General features: G+C 39.5%; 2 protein-coding genes and 1 long non-coding RNA gene across 25 annotated transcripts in view; 1 reads left to right on the top strand and 2 right to left on the bottom strand.

The window, feature by feature from the left end:
• The window catches only part of Setd5 (SET domain containing 5), a 74374-nt gene extending 65310 nt beyond the window's left edge, over positions 1–9064 (bottom strand). For 20 of the 22 annotated variants that reach the window (XM_074044312.1, XM_074044322.1, XM_074044334.1 and 17 more), the window contains exon 1: positions 8793–9064. The gene's annotated coding sequence lies outside the window, so the exon portion shown is untranslated. Of the gene's footprint in view, positions 1–640; positions 8772–8792 lie in introns of those variants that run through there. The other 2 variants (XM_074044316.1, XM_074044315.1) reach the window with 2 other exon arrangements.
• A 42-nt stretch (positions 9065–9106) lies between these two features.
• Positions 9107–14940, top strand: LOC141411539 (uncharacterized). Its single transcript, XR_012436373.1, has 2 exons — positions 9107–9331; positions 14734–14940. It is a non-coding gene; the product is annotated as an uncharacterized lncRNA (long non-coding RNA).
• Positions 13631–21148, bottom strand: part of Thumpd3 (THUMP domain 3 tRNA guanosine methyltransferase) — a 30418-nt gene continuing 22900 nt past the window's right edge. For both annotated transcript variants that reach the window (XM_020164583.2, XM_020164582.2), the window contains 3 exons: positions 20468–20578; positions 19800–19923; positions 13631–19387 (listed from right to left, as the gene is read on the bottom strand). In XM_020164583.2, coding sequence (XP_020020172.1) covers positions 19223–19387; positions 19800–19923; positions 20468–20578 — 400 coding nt within the window. In that variant the 3' untranslated portion in view covers positions 13631–19222. The remainder of the gene's footprint in view (positions 19388–19799; positions 19924–20467; positions 20579–21148) is intronic.

The raw sequence follows: 21148 nt of genomic DNA, 5'->3' as shown, positions 1-21148 counted from the left end.
CTTTAAGCTTCCTACTGTCACTGAGATGTCCCTGAGTGAGCACGCCACCTCACCCAGTTTTGTTTTGTTTTCTATTGAGATGAAGGTCTTTTGCCCAGGCTGGCCTAGAAGGGTGATCTTCCCCACTTCAGGCTCTCAAGTATGGAGGATTATAGGCATAAGCCACTGGTACCCAGCTATTTTTAACGGTTTTCCATGAAAGTAGCAGAAATATAAAAATACCTAATAATTTGGCATGTAGACCCTACAACTTTTAGTCTCATCTTAAAAATGTGCCTTCACATCCTCAACCTGCCCTTATTTTGTTCTATTATTAAGCTATGCATTCGATTTCTATTTACTACAAATAAAATTTGTAGTAAATAAAATAAAACAAATAAAATTGTAGTAAATAAAATTTGTAAAATGGTACAGCTCAGTGGTGGATGGCATGCATAGCATGAGCAAGGCCCTGGGTTCAATTCCCAGAACCACAAAAAAATTTAAATAAAAAGTGACATTTTGATTCTATCACAAATGTTATAATAAACATATATTTTTTAAGTGGCCTTTTTTCCCCCCTGTGGATTTTCCCTTTCTAGCTAGTTTCTCATAGAACAAGTCAACTCTCAACAACCCACAATAAAAGAAAACGTAATACCAATACAGAGGCACTCTAATTGCCAACAGGTCCTTCCAGGTTCTTCTTTGTAAGTAAAACCCTCATTGGATACTACGAAGGCCAAATGGTTGATTATTAACTGCAGATCAACTTCCTTCACAGAAGCTATGAAAAGTACAAATTATATGTGCTGTGACATGCACAAAGCTTGGTGGTAGGAAACAGAATTTTTCGATGCAGGCTGATGATCCTAAGAAGACAGAAATAAGAAAACATGGAGATAGGGGGAAAAAGTTCAACAACAAAACTCCCCTAACACATAATGGCACAATGAGTACCATTATAAAAAAAACAAACCTTCTTGGACTTGTTTTAAAATGAGCATATCAACATCATCAAATATACCAACATGATACTAGAAAATCCTAACCAGTGCATGAGGTGTCTAAGAATCTATGGAATAATCACCTTACTATATTCAGGTGGGCACACACTTTATTAAATTACTGGGTTTTGAATCTTTACAGTTCAGTAGCAGGGAAGGGAAAATCTCGGCATCCGAAGACAATAAAAATTAAATTTCTTGTTTTGGAGAGCTGTGTTGTATAAAGAAAAGCTTAAAGAACATAAATTAAGCAGCTTGATGAACTAACAGGCCTGAAAATTTCTTATTCGAACAATTAATTTCATCCCCACTGAGGTAAAGTGGCCAACATATGCAAAGGTTTAAATTTTTAAATTTTATTTTAATCATAAACCCAAATAAACAGAAGCTAATAATTTCCAATAGAACTGCAAATATTATCTACAGAAGGGATTCCATCTTCAAGCTAATAACCCAGTGAGATCTAGTGATAATGATGGTGAGTCAATGAAAATTAAGTATGCTTAAAAACCTTTCTTTAAGGCTTATACTCTGAAATGGTTTATCAAGAAAGTGAAGGACACCAAAGTTATAAAATCTCTATCACTACAGAATTACAAGAATAGACCAAATTAGCTTCATATTGAAGTGCATATAAACACATCCACCACACAGCCATAATAAAAAAATCACAGTAGCCCATCCAATTTTCTCCCTTTGTCCTAGTTTCTTTTTTTGCTGGGAGAGGCATAGGGGGATAATAATAGCAGGAAATAAGGTGGAGCAGCTGCATAGGCTCCATGAGGTACAGGGTTTATGTATTACCTCCATTCCATTCTACTGCTTGCTAGGTATTCTTGAAAATCAAATTAGCTGTTTGGGGAGCCAAGAGCTATGAAAACCTCTGGGCTCAAGATAATGTGATCCCCTACTCACTTTTGCCAGGAACTTTTTAAGGCCTTTAGCAGAATTCAGCTAATAGAAGCAACATGCTTTAGAGATAGGAGCCATGCTTTATAATAGAGATTTCTAATTATTTGGGAAGGGTAAAAAGGATGTTTACCCTAAAGTAGCAGTAACTATCTGGTAGAGATTGGAACTTGAACTAGATGACTTTTTTTTAGCTCCACAAATCTATGTAAATAATCCATGGGAACTGATTAGAAAAGAGAAGAAATGAATACTCAAAATTTCTATAGCAATATATAACATAGCTCACTAAAATTTCATGTTAATGCTGTTGCTATTTTACTGTTGAGAAACTTCTAAATAATGGCAGTGATAGTTACTGAAATTTCCTTTTTCAGGTCAAAATACTTAAAAACGTTAAGTGGGAACTGGGTGCCAGCGGCTCATGCCTGTAATCCTAGCTGCTCAGGAGGCAGAGATAAGGAGCAGTGATGAAGCCAGCCCGGGTGGCTTCAAGACCCTATCTTGAAGGTACTCAACCTAGAGAAGAGCTGGTAGCGTGGCTCAAGATGTAGGCCCTGAGTTCAAACTTCAGTATTACCAAAAAAAAAAAAAAAAAAGGAAATAAAAATATTATGTGGGTTACACATTTTTATTTTATCAAAGAAGTAAATGACACAAAACTTAGCTTTGCTTACTAGTACAATATGTATTAACAGCAATATTTACAGAAATTACGTTCTAGTTCCCTTTATTATTATTATTATTATTGTTAAGGCTGGTTTAATAACATTGTAATACAGGTGGTAGGTATCTCATTCAAGCAACGGATGTGCTCTTAGAAAACTGAGTTAAAATCAATTATTTCTAAAAATTAAATTCTTTAAAATACATTAAGGATATAAGCCTCTTCAGATACTGCCTCACAAAACAAATGTTATCTGTGAATGCAATTCTTTACTTTTTAAAAAGAACTGGCATACATGTCACGTTTGACATTTATTTTAAAAGTAGCTAAAAATATTGTTCACGATGTTGATCTTTTTAACATTTTAATGAAAACTTCAAAAGGGACCCAGATTTGAAAATATTTCATGATTCTGTTTTAGCGGGTCAGAAAATCTATAGAGCATTTTTAACTCCGTTAATTACCACTAAGTTTAATAAGCTGTATGCAAGCATCCCACCTCAGTTGGAGGCTAAGTAAAAACATACCAAATAGGGCTGAGCCTAAAAGGTGTGGGAGGGAATAATCTGCAGGGAATATCAAGTTCTCCAGGAAATTGGGATGAGGCTGAAACAATAAGTAGTCTTTCTTCTTCGGTAGGCATTTTACATGATGGTGACTCAACACATGAATACTGAATGGTGCTCTCCCTGTTTCTGAAATAAAGCAAGCTAGAATATACAACTATTTCATAAAGGAAAATACATTACTGAACATGTTTTGGTTGAATCTCAACCCAAATAAATAGTTATTTATTGAAATATGAATTTTACTCAGATAGAATATTCCTTTCCATTTCTTAATACAATTTGTCTGCCAGAAGCTATAGACCTGATCTACTCAGGAGGTGACTTGTATTTTGGAGAGCAGGGAGCATGGAACTTATTTCAACCCATACAAAAATTTAGTGATTTTTTTTTTTTTCCCTTGGAAGAGAGGATGAATTTCTACCAGATATTCTGGAATACATGAAATTTGGGGTTAACAGTATACGCTTGGCATAAATTCAGTGCTCAAATGGGAACTAAAAATTATTTAACTGTATGCCAAAGTGAATAACCTCCCAGGAAAAAGAACCTTCTCCTGCTTTTCCTATCTCCTGCCCCTCCCCCACAGTCACTGCCTCCCTGCTGTGCAAAGAGCCCTTTGTCCTGCCCTGCACTTATCTAGCTGTTTGGCCATATTGACAGGCTTACTGGAGGCATAATAAGGGAGTCAGTCTGACATAAGCAGCTGGCAATTTGAAACAAAAATCTTCCTTTTCTACTCAGACCAAATCCTGCTGCAGAGGTCTCAGGCTCCTCCCATGCTTCCATTTCTCAAACAGAGAAGCAAGGAATTCAGCATTTTCATTCAATTCCCCAGACAGAAATTCTGTATAAATTTCTATAGCTAATGCTTTTTTGTGACTCATAATATAGGCCAAAAAGTATCCCTAGCTCTGGGTGTGGATATGTAACTAATATGACTAAGGAAGTCATTATGACTTCAATTTGCTACCAAAACTCTGGGAATCCTCATACTACAGGGAAGACAGGGCACAGAAGAGAAACAAACATGCATCAAGCAAAAGCAGTCACTAATCTTAGTGTTTCAAAAATACTGAGATTCCAAAAAGCAGAAAATTCATTTTTCCTGTCTTTATATCAAAGCTACTTAATAGGCCTTTACATTAAGCAAGGCAGTCCCCTAGGTGCTCAGCAAAAATCACTATGATGGAAAACTGAATGAGGCAGAATGGGATTACAAATTCCCTGCCTAGTAAGGGTACATATAAACTAGAGTGAGACTTAGCTTCATTGTTACTTTTTTATATCTCAGAGATCCCCTAATTAAAGGTTAAGACTTTGAACATATTTTATCAGGTAAAGAGACTTTTCTAAAGTGATGATTCCAAACAGGACCACCCCTCAAAGTTATTGGGTATTCTTTTTCCAATTTGTAACTGAATATACAAGACAATTTTTGTAAGGCTAAGTGATTTAACAATATATGTACAGATAAGTGAAAGCAATGATTTTTCTCTTTACCTTTCATGACCTTCCATGAATTTTAACCACTGAAGAAATCAATCATTACATCAAGCGGTTAAAATGCCATTTCACCACACACTTTGGAATCTGTAGTAGTAAGGAATAGTAGCAATTCCTATTATATGTATGCTACACATTTTCTGAGGAGCACTTCTAAAGTGTTATTTAATCAAATTATAAATGATTACCCATGGTATTACTATATATACATTACCCTATTTTGCAAAGTCAAACTAAGTTTTGTTTATGTCTTAAAGATATCCTATGAAGAAATTTTAGTTTTCAAAACCTGAAACACAATTTTTATAAATTAAGTTCACTGTTAGGCCTTATAATTTCAAATTAAATGATAAATTTACCAGAATTCAACCAAGTTGCAACATTTTATTCTACTTGATCCAGTTTGCTAACTATGGCCTGTGTTTCACAAGTTATTTCAACATAAAGAGGATAAAACAAAAGTGATCATCTGCAGGGGTGGGATTGTAGCTCTGTGGGAGAGTGCAAGGCCCTGAGTTCCATCCCCAGTAATGGGGAAAAGAAAAAAAAAAAAGTGGTTATCTGCACAGCTGCATTCTGTACTATATTATTTTCCCATTCAAAGGCAAAAATGAGATAGCCACTCTTCTTAAAAGGGCCAGGAGAATTTGAGAAAGTATGCAAATCCCTGGACATAAAACAGGATCAAAAGATGTAAAAAAAAATTCAAACATGTGAGTTCAATTAATCCTTCTAGGAAAAGGGCCTCTATGAGCCTTCAAAAAATGATCATGTTGAGATCACAACCAGTTCCAAAAAGTAACTATTTTGTAAAGTATCGCTTATAACATAGTAATTTAAACTAAAAACATTTGCATTGTAAACTTTAAGTATATCAGACAGTATGAGTGAAATCATATTTATCTGACATAGCATCTTATGTATGTGATAGCAATAAGAATTAGAACCCCTAAAATATTATCCATTAAAGGTACTATTTTATAGGTCTGCTTTTATCACTGTGAAAATATGAACATTTGTAAACAATAAAATGCTTTTCATTCTTTTTTTGTCCCCTGACACAAATGTCAGAATCATACTACAAATTATAGGAAAAAAAATCTGAAGGGAAAAAAGGTACAGATTGCAGCAAGAGAATCTTAGGAGGGAAAAATCCCAACCATGGGCATATGTGTTGCATGTACTGCATGTAATTGGTGGTATATGTGGGCGGTAGTTCTCTTTCAAGTACTTCCACATTTGACAGACTGTTCTGCTTAAAGAGAATCATCTTAACATTCAGGAGTTGTGCGATAGGGGAGACTACAAACTCAGTAAAGGACTTGGGCTGTGTTCTTAATATCCTGAACTAGACTTGCTCAATTTCTGAAAATCCCTTCTGGTTTGTCCTGTATTTCAGATGGATTACAGCCAAAGATACAACTTTGTGATGTCAGAAGATTATGTACAACACATGTATAATGATTGAAATTTGAATGTCAAGCACTAAAGAAAATATCTAATCTGGAGATGTCTATACATTAATCAGAAATTAAAAATGTATAGTTACATATCACTCCAAAAATGGTAGCTTTTTTTTTTTTTACAGTGTTTAAGATTCCAAGTTTAGTAAAATGTCTAACAAAACATTTATTCAATAAAGTAAATATTGCCTAACATGGAAGGAAGGAGACACACAACAATAAAATGAAAACTGACTCAATGACTAAAGAGATGGAGGAAAACATAGCAGTTACAGGGGGAAAAACCCTACAAAACCAAAAAGAAACAATTCTCCCCCAATCTGGTTCTCAGGAAGATGTTTTTATTCTTACTACTTCTGTTTTAAATGGGTTCAAAATTCAAAACTCTAATGGAACTTTTAATCCTATCCAAGCACAAAACCCCAGATAAAAAAAATCTGCCCCCCAAAATTAAAAAAAAAAGAAGTCTTTAACTATAATCCAGTTTCCAGATGCTGATACCCAGAAATGGATAGACGATTATGAATTGCTAATTCTGGTATCCCCACCAATAAAAGGCAAACCAGCTCAGCAGTAAAAATTCCCAGGAAAGCAAGGTTTCTTCATAGTCCTGAAGCAGCCATCGCTGCCTAAGTGCAGCTCCCTGCAGCCAACAGCATTAATGGACGCTTCACTGCTGTCCTTCCCTGGAGACAGCAGCCAGCACTACTCAAGCTTCTCACGTAGCAACCAGAGCTCCAGAGCCAGCAGCTGCTGCTGCCTTGTATACTCACCCCTGTGATCCAACACAGGAACAACCTTCTCTTTACCCCACCCCCACTCCTTACACTTTTTTTTTTTTTGTATCAAGGTTTCATGCTAGAAGGGCTGGAATAATGCTTTTAGGAAGAAACAATCTTAAGGTCACCCTTTTAAATTTAGGTCTTTTATTAGAAAAGCCAATACTTACCAAATATTTGTTTTAAACCAGTAATTTGGGAGTAAAGATATTAAGTTGGGGTCTTCAGAATGCCAATTTTTCCAAGATTCAAGAGTCAGATTTAAATTTGCAGCTAGAAGTAAGAGTTCTTGTCTCATGTCCTACCAAAGGACATAATTAATTTTCAACTCAGAACGAGACTGAATAAACCTTAAAGACTAATCTCATAACGGGCCAGAATTTTTGACTACCAAAAGAACTAATGATCCTGTGAAAAACTGGATGGTCCTGTGAAAAAAAAAGTACTGGGCCCTCAAACCTCTGATTATGAGTATTCTCTACTTTAATACTAGCTCAGATTTCACACATCTAAAATTACCGCCTATAACTTTTCTCTCAGTGACCTAAAAGCATTAATGTAAAATTAACCATCAAAAATACTTTTTCCCCAAAATATAACACACATTCTCTTGAAAAACTCTTAACGCTCACCTGGATCCTCCTCCCTCATCAAAAGTATAGCTATGAAACATGCCCAACGAAGAAATGTAAATATGACCTTGGTCACAAATATGCCATCTAAAAACAACTTGTTTAGTCGAGAGATGAAGGAAATTAGAACAGAACATGGGAATTCTTTCAGTACTCTGACCACAAGGAAAATTGGAGAAATGAACTGAGGTATAGACAAAGCCCAGTGGAACTCAGAGCTCTGGGAAAGAAATGAGTTACTGGTGAACACATTGCACAAGTAACATGAGAAAGCAGAAAATGCAGGTCATACACGCACCCCTGACCCAGACCAGCACTGCTGGCTGCAGCATCAGTATCCAGAGAAAAAGACCACTTACTCCTAACAAGTGAGGCAGGCGAAGGGGCTCTATAGAATTAATTAGCACAGAAGGGGCTTTCCCAGCAGTTAAAACTTTCCCTCTCACGCGATTCACCAACTTAAACCAGAGCTTTTTCCCACCACCATGCACTTCACATCTTGGCTTGCACGCAGAGGGAAAAGGGAGAATTCAAAAAGGGTAAAATTTTTGTCTTTTATAGACAATCTCAGAAAGATCGCTCCCCACGCCCAAGGCAGGGAAAACGACAAAATCTGGCTCTTATTCCAGGCTGGAACCCTACAAATTCAACAGGGCTGTATCTCAGGACTTGGGCATACGCCACAGGGAGCTCAAGAATGTGAGGTTGGGGGTGGCGAAGGCGATCGTCGTTGGTGTGGGAAAAGCAGCAGCCATCTGAGATGGGGACCCAAAAACGAGAGAGGGAAGGCGTCCAGGAAGATTATGGGGAGGAGATGGGGGGAGGAAGGGGGGTCCAGAGCGATCAGAGTTGTCACAAGGCCTCGGGAACCGGGGTGGAGGTGGGGGTTCGGGGAAAGGGAAAAAAAGAAGTACACTCGTGCATTTAGAGGAGGGCGGCGAGAGGCCTATGCTCAACTAAAAGGTAAACGTGGAGAGGCTGCTCCGAGGAAAGGGGGAGCGAGGCGTGGGGGAGGGGAAGCGTCCGGACCCAGGAAAGACGTGGAAAGGGTAGTGGGGTCGACTCAGTTCGAGGGAGCCTTTCCCCCTGGGAGGGAGGGGTGCAACGGTGTGTGGGGAGAGCGAGGGCACAAGAAGGGTCAGCATCCTTCCGCTGGGAGCCTAGGGAGGGCCAGGCCCACGTCCCGGGCAGAGCGAGCGCGGGGAGACGGACGGAGGAGGTGACCCTTCCTCCCTCGGGGCCCGGTCGTTGAGGGTCGGTGTCTCTTTCCTATCGGACCCTTACCTTGTCCCAGGCGCTGCCGGGGCCTGGGCCCGGGCTGCGGCGCACGGCACTCCCGGGAGGCAGCAAGACTCGAGTTAGGCCCAACGCGGCGCCACGGCGTTTCCTGGCCGGGAATGGCCCGTACCCGTGAGGTGGGGGTGGGGGACAGAAAGGCGGAGCGAGCCAAAGGCAGGGAGGGGGAAGGGCCAAGGAAGGAGGGGGCCGGCACTACTGTGTTGGCGGACTGGCGGGACTGGGGCTGCGTGAGTCTCTGAGCGCAGGCGGGCGGCGGCCGCCCCTCCCCCGGCGGCGGCGGCGGCAGCAGCGGCGGCAGCTCACTCAGCCCGCTGCCCGAGCGGAAACGCCACTGACCGCACGGGGATTCCCAACGCCGGCGCCAGGGGCACCCGGGACACGCCCCCTCCCGCCGCTCCATTGGCCCCTCCGCCCACCGCCCCGCACCCATTGGCCAACTTGCCGCCAATCAGCGGAAGCAGCCCGGGCCGCCTAGAGAAGAGGCTGTGCTCTGGAGCCCCGGCTCCTCAGAGAGCCTCGGCTAGGTAGGGGAGCGGGACTCTGGTGGGAGGGAGGTCTGGTGGGCTGGCGGGGGGAGGGTGGGGGGGCGGGGGATGGGTGGCTAAGGTGGATTGACTGTGGTTGGGGGAGTCGCTTTCTATCGCGGGATGTCGGAGATGTAACGTTTGTTCTTTTGGAAGGGAAAGGGGGTAGCTGGATAGATGAGGGAGTGCGGCCCTCCCTGCGGCAACCGGAGGGGGAAGGAAAAGGGAGGGAGAACGGAGCGGAAAAGGCTCGGAACCAGACGGAGCCATTGCTCCCGCAGAGGGAGGAGCTCTTCCGGCTTGTTTCTTGTCACTGATTGGCGGCTTTTGCTCCCGCCGTGTGTGAAAACACAAATGGCGTGTTTTGGTTGGAGTAAAGGGCCTGTCAGTTACAGCCTGGGGAGTGCGCAGCCGCCCGGCGTCTCGCAGTGCCCCCTGGGTGGGGCGGGTAGGTAGGTGGGGTGAGGAGAGCTGGACGTGCGGGCGCGGTCCTGCGGGGGAGGGAGGGTCAGTGAAAGTGGTTCCCGCGCGGGCGTCCTCCCACCCTCCCTTACGGGGGAGTCGGTTTACCCGCCGCCAGCCCGACTTCGGTGTCTGATTGGCTCCTGAGTGCCGAAGAACGGACCTTTGCCATTGGCTCGAGTCCCAAACGAACGAAACCACTGCGCGGGCCGGCGGGGGTGGGGAGAGGCGGCCGTTGGTACGGCCCTCCCTGAGGCCCAGAACCGCAGTGTCTGGCCTCGCGCCCCTGCGCAACGTGGCAGGAAGCGCGCGCTGGAGGCGGGGGCGGGCTGCCGGCCTAGTCTGGGTGGTGGTCACCGCGGCTCCGCCTCCGGCCCCCGCGGCTGCAGGGGTAGACGTGCCCGACCTGCTCCTGGCACCCGTGGAGGCGAGGGCAGGAGAGAGGGTCGGTCGGGCTGGTTTGTGGGCGGAGGTGCAATCCACGGGGATCTGCAGTGGAAAAGGCGGAGGGGAGGCCGCACCCTTCTCCGCAGGGGGAGGAGTGCCGCAATACCTTCCTGGGAGTTCTCTGCTGCTTCCTGTCTGCTAAGGACCGCCCCAAGGCTTAGAAGAATCCCTTCCCCTTCCCCCTTGGTGATCTCGTCATCGCCTCCATGTCGAGTTGCTTCTCGATTATGGGCGGGATTCTTTTGGCCAGGCTTAAGGGCCATAACTTGGTGCCTGGGCGTTGTCCTGCACAATTGAACAGGTGTGGTATTTGAGGGGTGAGACTTCCACAGATGTCAGTTTGTGTCAGGAGGTAATCATAATAGGGAAGTGGAGCCTAGGCATTCATCTGGGGTTAATTCTATGCAGTGAGACTGCAGGATCTCTTGGGGTCATTTTTCCTGTAGACTGAAGGCATGAGCACCCGAGTCTTATACTCAGTTTACTTGGGACCCTTGCTACACCATCAAAGCATACCATCTCAGGTTAAAATTTAGTCAGATTTTAGTCTTTGTTTCTGTCCTAACTTCCCTCCATTTTTCTCTTTCTCCTGCTCTTCCATTCCTACCAACAGGAATTTTAGCACTCTCACTAATACTTAGGTCCCATTCTTCATTTGAACTGGCTCATCCAGTCCCTAGATATAGCACTTTCTCCACCTCCTGATCTTCAGTAGCCTTGTGAGTCATGAAACCAGACAGATAGGTTCCACCACAAATTGAGGCCTGAGCTGGGGCCTCGTTGTCCAGCAGTGCTTTTATTCCTCATTAGTGCACTTTGTTAAATGCTTACTTTTTCACTTAATGGGTTCTTTCTCAGCTGGGGTTCTGCTCCTGGGCCACTGTGCACCACAGAGTACTTTTGACTACTGCTTAATTAACAATTGGACATGAGGTTCAGCAACATGTCCATTTCTCCTCTGAATACCTCACGTCATCCATTTCTGTTCTTATCAGTTAGTAACTGAGTTCAGTTTCCTGTATGGTGGGCCTGTGAATTGATGTCTGCATTCAGTGTCGTCTTCTGATGCAACATACATGCAGCCAGGACATCCTAAAGCATGGCTACAGCATGAAATGACAGATAAAGTTCTCTACTGGCTCCTTACTACTAGTAGCATAAATTCCATTTTTATGAAATTGATACACAAGGACCCTCAATGGGCTAACCTCCACATTTTTTTTTTTTTTTTTTTTGAGATAGTACCACTATGTAGTACAGTCTCCCCTGGAAGGTCTTCATGCTTCAGCCTTCCTTCTGGACTGTTACCCCTAATGCTCCTTACTCATCAAGACTGCTTAAGATTCAAATGTCATCTTTGAGCTGTTGTCCTATGAGCCAGATTACAGTGTTAAAAGTTAGCATTGCTTTCAGCTGACCTCTCAGCAGTTTGTACTTGCTTGAACTTTAGCACTTCACATGTCACTGCTGACTTTACATGTGTTTAACAGTGCTGAGGTTCTTGAGGTCATTCTCTTGATGTTTTATTAATCTTTCACTTTGCATGTTTCCTTTTGTCTACAACACAAGTTCTACTGAACAGTAATCATGGAAGTACTCTGTATTTAGGCTATTCTAATATAGTAACAGTAGAAATGTGGCTTGTATGACTAAGTAGTTAAAATTTTACTTAAATTGCCACTGCAGACAGTGTAGCAGTAATTGCAAACTTGTGTTGTGGATTAAAGAATACCTAATATGGACATTGATAATTTTTTCTTATACTGAACATTAAGTAAATAGCAAAGTTGGACCTTTCCCCTCCCATTTTGGGCAGTACTAGGGTTTGAACTCCAAGCCTCACACTTAGATAGGCAAATGCTCTACCGCTTCATGTCCACAGCTACCATTTAATTGAAAAAAAAAAAATTTTTTTTGGTGATACTTGGGTTTATGTTGGGTATTTTTGAGATAGGGTCTCACTTTTTGCCCACGCTGGCCTTGAACCACAATCCTCCTGATTTCTGACTCCTGAGTCTCTAGGATTACTGTTGTGAGCCACCAACAGCCATTTAAAGGCTCATTTTAAGTTATTTCTATACTTCAACTATATTTAGCCAAAAGCTAAATCTGACAGGCTACTACTAAATATGAATTTGCCTTGGACAACAGTGTATTGAGAAAGCAAGTGCTATTCATTTGGACTTCAAAAAAATTTGGAAGGTGAGATTTCATTAAACCATAAAAGGAGGTTCATAATCAAAAGCTACAAGTTTAATGAGTAGGATTATACCTGATATTAATGAACCCCTAGTCCTAAATTTCAGTCCCACGGTTTTCATTTTGGGGAAAAACTTCATCACAGGAGCCCTAAGCATCTAGTTTCATCAGGAGAAAGTATAAATTAATGCCAGTTCGTTAACATCAAAATGCTTTTAGATTTGTTAATAAAGCATCTTGTAGAAGACCTTAGCGGGTGTTTTATTTTTAGTTAAAATTTCTCCTTAGATTATGTGATCCTTAGGACAGTTACCTTCTAACCTTTTGTAGACCGTTGTCTTGTTATTTAATGCAGATTCCCAAGTCTTACATACAGAGGATTTTTGATCCTCAGTGATTCCTAAGTAAGAGAGCAAACTCAATAAATACTGGTTTTATTGATTAGTGAAATTGGTTTACAAATGGTATTTTAAGGTCCCAAACGTAGAAACAAGGCTCCTTTCATACAGAACCTTTAGGATTATATTTAACCACAGAGGAAACTGATGCCTTCTGGTCTCTGAGTACATCTGTCCACCAGTCAAGTTCTTCCTTGTGTTTCCTGTGCTAACCATTGGAGTTATCCTCTTCCTGTGCTTTTCTTCCTTTGGGTTTTTGTTTGTTTAAATAAACCAGCTTCCTATCTCCTTTTGAATTAGTACCCTAGTATTTCCTATATTTCTAGTGTAAGAACTTACTAAACTTGAATGAGAAAATTGGAAAAAGTTTTTTCCAGAGCTTGTGATCTTTTTTAAAAGATTTAGTTTGAAAAATTCGAGCTAGGTAAGCTTTTTAAATGAATGAAGATTTATAGTAAGTATATAATTACAGTTTGCAACTGTTGATCCAGAATATGATAGGAATCAACATTATAAGGGTAAAAGTAGGTTTGACTATTTCAGACCAATGTTAACTATAGAGTGCTTTATTAGGTCATTCATCCAGGAGTCTGGTGCTTTGCAGGTTGACAATTCTTGGTTTTTGTTAGTTTACCCAGTGCTATGCTAGTTTGTATTAGAAGGTGTTCTTTTTCAGAAGGGTTTTTCTTACTCATGACCATCCAACTCTTGACAGTAAGAAATTGTATTCTTAGAGAATGATAGAGTGGAATCAGTATTTAGGTTTACTTTATCTGGAATTGAACTTGGTGAGTTATTTCTGGTTTTTTTTTTTTTTTTTTTGCAAAGTATACCTTCTTGGTGACTAGAGACTTTCTGTCTTGATATTATCTGAGTTATGGTTACATTTCATAATCTTAAGTTTTTTTTTTCTCCTAGTGTTCAGTCATCACAGATCTCTTCATTATCCTGGTACTTTCTCACACTGTTTTCTAGTTACTGGTTTGCTTTAAAAAAAAGTTTTTAGTGGATTCTTTCTGTGGAAAAGCAGTAACAAATTTTGAGATCACTTTTATAGAATTGGTTCTATCACCTAACTTGGTTACTTTATCCACCTTATGTATGGATTCCAGTCAACTCAGTCAACAGTCTTGCTGACTTTTTCTTTTTACTAATCTTTCTTTAAAATTCCACACTTTTGAGGTATTGAAGTACCATAACAAATAATCACAACATATCCTAGTACATGCTATAGGCAAAAGCTAATGGGAAAAGGTAGATTAGAAGAGCTTAACTATTAATACTCGTTGAGTGCCTTTTGTGTACAAAGTAGTGTGCTAAGTTCTTTACCAGTCTGTTTTAATATGGTGTGTGTGTGTGTGTGTGTGTGTAAACCTATTTTACATCATAGAAAATTAAAGCTCAGCAACTTTCCCATAGATATACTGACAAATTCCAGGGATAGAAACTGGTCAACAGTTGGTATTTCTAACCAAAATGTAGTATTACCTTGCTCTGATGGAAACAGGCTTTTACTCTGGCTTTCAAATATAGGATAAGTGGGCTGGTGGAGTGGTTCAAGTGGTAGAGAACCTGCCTATCAAGCATGATGCCCTGAGTTCAAACCCCAATGCCGGCATTAAAAAAAAAAGTGATATAGAAATTTGAAAACAAAACCACCACTTAGATTCTTACAGAAGTATACACATGAAATGATAAGATCTGGCATGAGTGATGGCAATGACAATGAAGAGTCTGACCAAATGTTGGTTACTAAGGAAGAGAATGGTCTCAAAACCTCACTTCTCAAGGAAGCCTTGCTGTATTGTGTTCCCCACACAAATGTTGTCATAGCTCATCTCAAAATTGTAATTAATATAGTATTGTGTAATTGGTCTTTGTTTTTTCCTACTTTAGGTTGCTTCTTGTGAGCAGGACAGTGCTATTTCTGGCTGTATCCTTATTGCCTAAGTACAAGGGAGGACTTCCAGGTCAAAATTATTTTCGTAATACCAAGATGTTTGCCTTTTTCTCTCCTCGAAGTATGCAGAGGCTACATAACACTTAGTCGTGACCTCACTGGTATCGATGAGTGGTGCTGTAGTTTCAGAGTTTTTAGGTAGGTTTAAATATTTGTGTTTTAGAAATTAACTTCCTTTTTAGGTTATGCCTTCTACAATGTGTGCATCCTCCATGTCATGCAACTTTTTAAAAATCCCATAGTTTTCCTTGTGCCTAAGCATAAATATAAGAAGTACATTTTGTTGTCTTTTGCAATGATGTTTTAAATATTTTTCCCAAACTTCTAAATTTTAAAGCTGCCAACTTACTTTAGAATTTAGTAACTTTATTGTTCTTATATTTAAAGTAGATCACTGGCTTAGAAAAGATTACTTGTTCAATCTACCGTCTTTTTTTATACCATCTGTGTTAAAAAATGATATACAAGATTGACTTGTATATTAAGGGGGGAGCAAGCAGAACTGATTAAAGAAAAACTGTAAGAAATGAAAATATGGAAGCTTTTTGGTAGGGGAGGGCACTTTAGAAATAACTTAGCATGACTTAAGCAATAGAATAATTCTGAATAGTGTTGGTGCCAGCTATGTTCTGCAGCTATGTTTTATTGTTTTGAATGATTGAATATTTTAAATGTAGATGTATGATGTTCCTTAAATGAAAACGAAGTATCTAAAAGGGTAAATTATTGCATTATATTGGCTAGAGAAACATACATAATAGCTGAGAAAATTTAAAAAACCAATAATTCACATTCACTGAATATCTGCTGGATGAAAAGCAAAAAGTAATAGTTCCTCTTTGATTTGTGTGTAGACATGAACTCTAGTTCGTATCTCAAATGCAGAAATTTCATGGCTGGACTTGTTATTTCCTTGTGTTTGCTGGGCATTAGCATCATGTAATCAAAGATACTCCGAGAATTTTGCAATAAACATGTATCCTACAACAGAGTGTGGAATGACTATTTTAATCTCGTGGGTTATCTCCAGCATTTGCCTTAATAATGAAAAGGCAACAGTGAGTAAAACTGACACCTTGGCTCAAATTAAGGCAGTAGCATCAAACTGTGTAGTCATTCTTTGCTGTCATACATTTGTAGTGGTGTTAAAGGAAAAAAAGGCCAGTTTTTAGATCCCTAAATATGTAATTTCTTTTGGTGGGACTGGGGTTTGATCTCAGGGCTTCTCCCTTGCAAAGCAGGCATCTACTGTTTGAACCATACCTCCAGTCCATTTTGTTCTTCATTCTTTTGGAAATGGAGTCTCATAAACTATTTGCCCAGACTAGCTCACCTTCTCAAATAGCTAGGACTATAGATGTGGGCCCCTAGGCACCTGGCACCAATTTTTTTTTTTTTTTGGCTTGAACCCAGGGCCTCATGCTTGCTAGGCAGGCCCTCTTGACTCCAGAGGCACTTCACCAATCCATAACTTCTTAATAGGAGTGGTGAAACAAAAGTTTGCCTGAGGCATCAAGTACAATGGTTGTCTCATGTAAGCTGAATTACCTTTTCTTGGAGCACCATTTTTACTTAAAAGAATGACAAGTTCTGGCTATTGGACAGACAGTTTCTCAAATCTGAAGGATGTGAGCCTGTTCAGGAGACAACTTACAACAGGTTGTACCTCAGTGATATACAGTACTTACCAACTAACCAATATGTGAGCTTATGAAAGCCTGAGTAATAAGTAACAGCCAACTGAATGCAGATAATAAAAATCCAGCTATCTTCTTTAAAGCCAGAAATATAAGAAGACTTCATGCTACTTGGCAAGTGCTCTGCCACTGAGCTACATCTCCAGCCCACATAGCTATTCTAATTATTATTAACCATATGGAAGGATCCTGAGGCTACAAATTTTGGGAAATGTCTGTTCTAGCATTATGCTAGAATGTACATTATGCCTGAATGGAGTTAAAAATGACTCCTATACCAAGATGACTTGGGTAATGGGCATGCTCTTCTCTAGTAAAATTTGCTTCTCTACCATAAATCTATCACTGAATTAGCTGTATTAGCAAACCTGTTACCCGGTGGGGGGCAAAAGGGTAAGTGTAAGCCTGGTATGAAAAATGTGCTACCTTTTTTTTTTAACATGCACATTTTAAAATCTGGTATACAAACTTGTTAATCTCTTATGAACTTTTTTTAATGTACCAGGATACAGTAGATTTTACTTAATAGTTTTCATTCTTTTCCCATCTTCCCATTAAACTTAACACATCACACTTCATTTCAACTTCCTTATATTTTGGTCCTTGCTGCGGAGACTTGAACTCACAATGACAGGCCAGTATCTACAGTTTGGGCAGTTTCCTGAAAGTCTTACTGCCATTTTAAAAGAAGTATAACTGATTTATTCCCTTTTTAACCTCTAGTATGCTGTCCTTTTCATTAGATTTGTAAAGTGTTTTTCAATGTTTACATCATTTTTCCCCTCAAATACTCATTCCCTGTAACAGAAAAATGTCTAAGGTGTGACTCAGTCATTTCCCCATCCTCTCACATTCCTTCCCATGGTTCACAAAGACCCACTTTCAAAGGTTAAAAACCAAAGGCATAAAAATAGGTAACAATGCACTTAAAACTCAGTTCCAGGCCTTCTGAATCATGCTTATAGTCCATTTCCTATTCAGACTAACACCATATACTGGAGAGGAAGATGACATTATTGCCTACTACATATTTGTACCATTTTAAATCAGTCTGGTTATGGTTTTTTTTTTTTTTTTTTCATTTTTGCAGTATTTAGCAGCACTAAAGCTACAGTGAAATAAGCACAAAACTGAAAAATAAGCTAATGTTAAAATTCATTTGTTCCATACAGGCAGATCCTATGCCACGCAAGGCACTTGGTAAATGTTGGTGGAAACAGACATGGTCTTTGTATTTTCTGGTTCTGTAAATCAGCCCCTAATTTAGTTTGTGGTTTAAATGGTTTCTTTTGTCACAGGTGAAAATTATGTTCAAGCCATAAGTAATAACATCTATGAATTCTGACTATGGTAAAGATACAAATCTAGAATGTCAGGCTTTTATAAATGTCTTATTTCCAATTTATTCTCATGTGTTGGGTAGCAGTTCTGAAACCAGACTGGGGTTGTTGACTACGTTGCCAATGTAAACTATTTTTTCAAAGGAAGTACTGTGTCTAAACTGAGACATAAAAGGGTAGTACGAGTAGTAGTAGTATATTAGTAACATGACATTGAAAAGCTAAGCTGAGTGCAAGCAGATAGTTCAAAATAAACTAAATACTTTAGAGAATTTCACATAAAACCTTAACTATTTGTTCTCAGGAAGCATCATTTTAAAAAGACTGAATGAATATTGAGGTTATTTTATTTTCCATAAAACTGTCTTAGGAGGGACTAGCTGTAACTGGAAAAGCAATAAAATGTGAACAATGACTCAGGAGGAAGAAACAAAAACAACTTACATGACTCCCAAATTAAGGAGTTTTTTTGGGAAAGGAGGTTGTTTTGGACAGTACTGGTTTTGAACTCTGGGCCTCCAGCTTGCTAGGAATAGTTCTTTCACTTGACCCAAGATCTCAGCACCCTTTCCTCTTATTTTGCTTTAGTTTTACTTTTTTTTCAGTTAGGGTATCACATTTCTTTTTTTTCCCCCATGTGCTACTATATCCAGCCCCCAAACTGTTCTCAAAGATCAGTTTTTAAATTCATCCTTCAACCAGCAAGATAATAACAATACTTTGGGTTTATTTTTGGTTTTGAAAAGCAACACACCTTTTGAGTACTGAAAGAAAAAAAACAGCTTGTTGGTCCTATACCTCATCCACCAATATTTCTGCTGCTATTTACACATAGAAATGTCTTTCATAAATTACGAAAATTATGACACAAAATGTCCTTTCATAAATTCCAGCCCTCTGTTTTAGCTCTGTATGTTAATATGAATAATGGATGCATATTTTAATTTTTAAGGCAGATGGTAAACTTTCCTGTTGGTTTTATAACATTTCATCTTGTCATGGAGTAAACTGCAAAATGTTAACAATGCTTCATTTTTAAGGTTGAGATAAAGAACCTGAGCTACTGAAGAACAAAGCTGCATAGGCAATAAAATATGGCCTAAGATGCTATGACTGTGTTCTCTGTCTTTCTTTAGGTCAAGGTGCCTTTCCATATGCCATAATGGAAGCCCAAAAAAAAAAAAAAATTTTAAAACCTAGACTCCTGAGGTTTTAAAAACAAAAGTTCTTCTTTCTCAATACTTTTTAAATTGTATCATGTTACATTCACACTAACCAAAGTGAGGAACTATGGAATAATTTAAATAGTATGGCTGTACTTCTGTTATTTTTCCCTCAAAGCAAGTTCTTCACACTGACATTTCCAATGTTAGGAAGTACAAACACTATTAATCATCTTCATTATTTGCATTACCAAGGACTTCATCTTCCTCTGAAGAATGTACAAAAACTTGAGGCGTACGTTTCAGAAGATAAACTGCAGCATGAAGACCCCCTATGTTCACCCAGACCGTATGGACCTTTCGCCATACATGTCCCATTCCAGATAAAGCCTGTACATACACAAAAAGCATAAAAGCAATTAGGTTGACAATCTGCTTCCAAACCAGCCTGGGATCTTTTTTTTTTTTTTGGTGAGGTTGTGATTTGAACTCAGGGCTTCTCATTTACAAAGCAGGTACTCTACCAATTGAGCCACCACACCTGCAGTTCACTTTTTCTGGTTATTTTGGAGAGGAGATGGGAGTCTTGAAAACTATTTGCCCAGGCTGGACTTGAACGGTGATCCTCCAGATCTCAGCCTCTCAAGTAGCTAGGATTACAGGCCTGAGACAGCAGTGCCTGGCCCCAACCTGGGATCATAGCTGCCAGTTAAAACACTAGAGGAAAACACCTTTTCAAGCTAAGATCCCCAAGACTACTTTAAAAATCCTAAAGCTTAGATTCTGAGCTAACATACAGTACCTTGGAAAAGCATTTCTTGTCCTGAGTAAGTAGTACAGCCCGTCCTGTCCCTGGTCTGCAGACACGGCCCATCTCCCGTAGGCAAGCTGGATAAAGATTCCAGTTTCTCTTCTTGGAGCCCATCCTACAAGAGAAGGTCAATGAGTCAACTACTTATTGTTCTAAAACATAAGTAACCAGGACTAACTACATTAAATGGAAACAAAATTTGATTCATGAAGCATGAAAAACAGTTGCCTTTTGGAAGCCAGAGGTTTGCCATTACATGTCATGAAATAAGCTATGAGTGTTAAACTCCTTAGAATTTTGGCATCAGAGAAAAATAATTTCTAATTAATTTATTCTCTTAATGACTACAATAAATTATATAAACCAAGACAGTGGGTAGAATTCATTTATCTTGAGAAACAAAATCAAGTCTTGCTCAGTCTTTATGTGATGTATGGTTATGTAATTCAACAATGGGCTAGGAAGTGAATTACAGGTAATTTTAAAGCAAACCTCTGTTATGGTCAGAATCAAAATGGGTGAGTCTATCATACTCAGTAAAACAGCTCTGCTAAGTCTTAAAAGGAACTGAAGACTTATTTTTACTTAAAATAAGTTAGAAAACAAGTAGCAGAGAAACCAGTAAAATAAAACTTACTTATAAAAAGACCAACTACTACCTTTTTCCAAATGGCATATCTGTTGTAATAACATCCACAGAGCCAGTTCTCAATGGGAGATTGCAGATATCCCACTGAACAGCATCAATGGGCAAGCCCCAGGATGGTTTGCTATGGGGATAAAGGACAGGTGTTTCAACACAAGTATAAAATTTTTTTTTAATTGCATTTTTAATTTTATTATTGTTGAATTTTATTTATTTTTTAGGCTGTACTAGGCTTTGAACTCGGGGCTTCACACTTGTTAAGCAGATGCTCTACCACTTGAGCAATTTTTTTTTCTGAAAGGAGACTCTACAGCAAATTATAAAATGCTAAGAATAACTGTGAGAACATCAACATCCTAATCTTAAAAGTAGGATATAGGAAGAAAGCATATGATCCTAAGAGAGCTTACAATGATTGAAATTAAAAATCTACAATTAAGGGAAAATGAACTTATTACAAAGAATTCTAAGATACAACTTTACAGCATTCAAGCACTATATGATGGAATGGGTATAATAAAATCATGAAGGTTTTTTTTTTTTTTTTTTTTTTTTTGTGGTACTGGGGTACCTTGAGCCACTCAGCCAGCTCTGTTCTGTTCTGTGTTGGGCATTTTCAAGATAGGGGCTTGCCAACTATTTGCCTGGGCTGGCTTCGAACTGTGATCCTCCAGTTCTCTGCCTCCTGAGTAGC

Source organism: Castor canadensis, chromosome 10, assembly GCF_047511655.1.
Source record: "Castor canadensis chromosome 10, mCasCan1.hap1v2, whole genome shotgun sequence".
NCBI classification, from domain to species: Eukaryota; Metazoa; Chordata; class Mammalia; order Rodentia; family Castoridae; genus Castor; species Castor canadensis.
The sequence above is the reverse complement of the archived record's forward strand: the minus strand, read 5'-3'. Positions and strand labels throughout refer to the sequence as shown.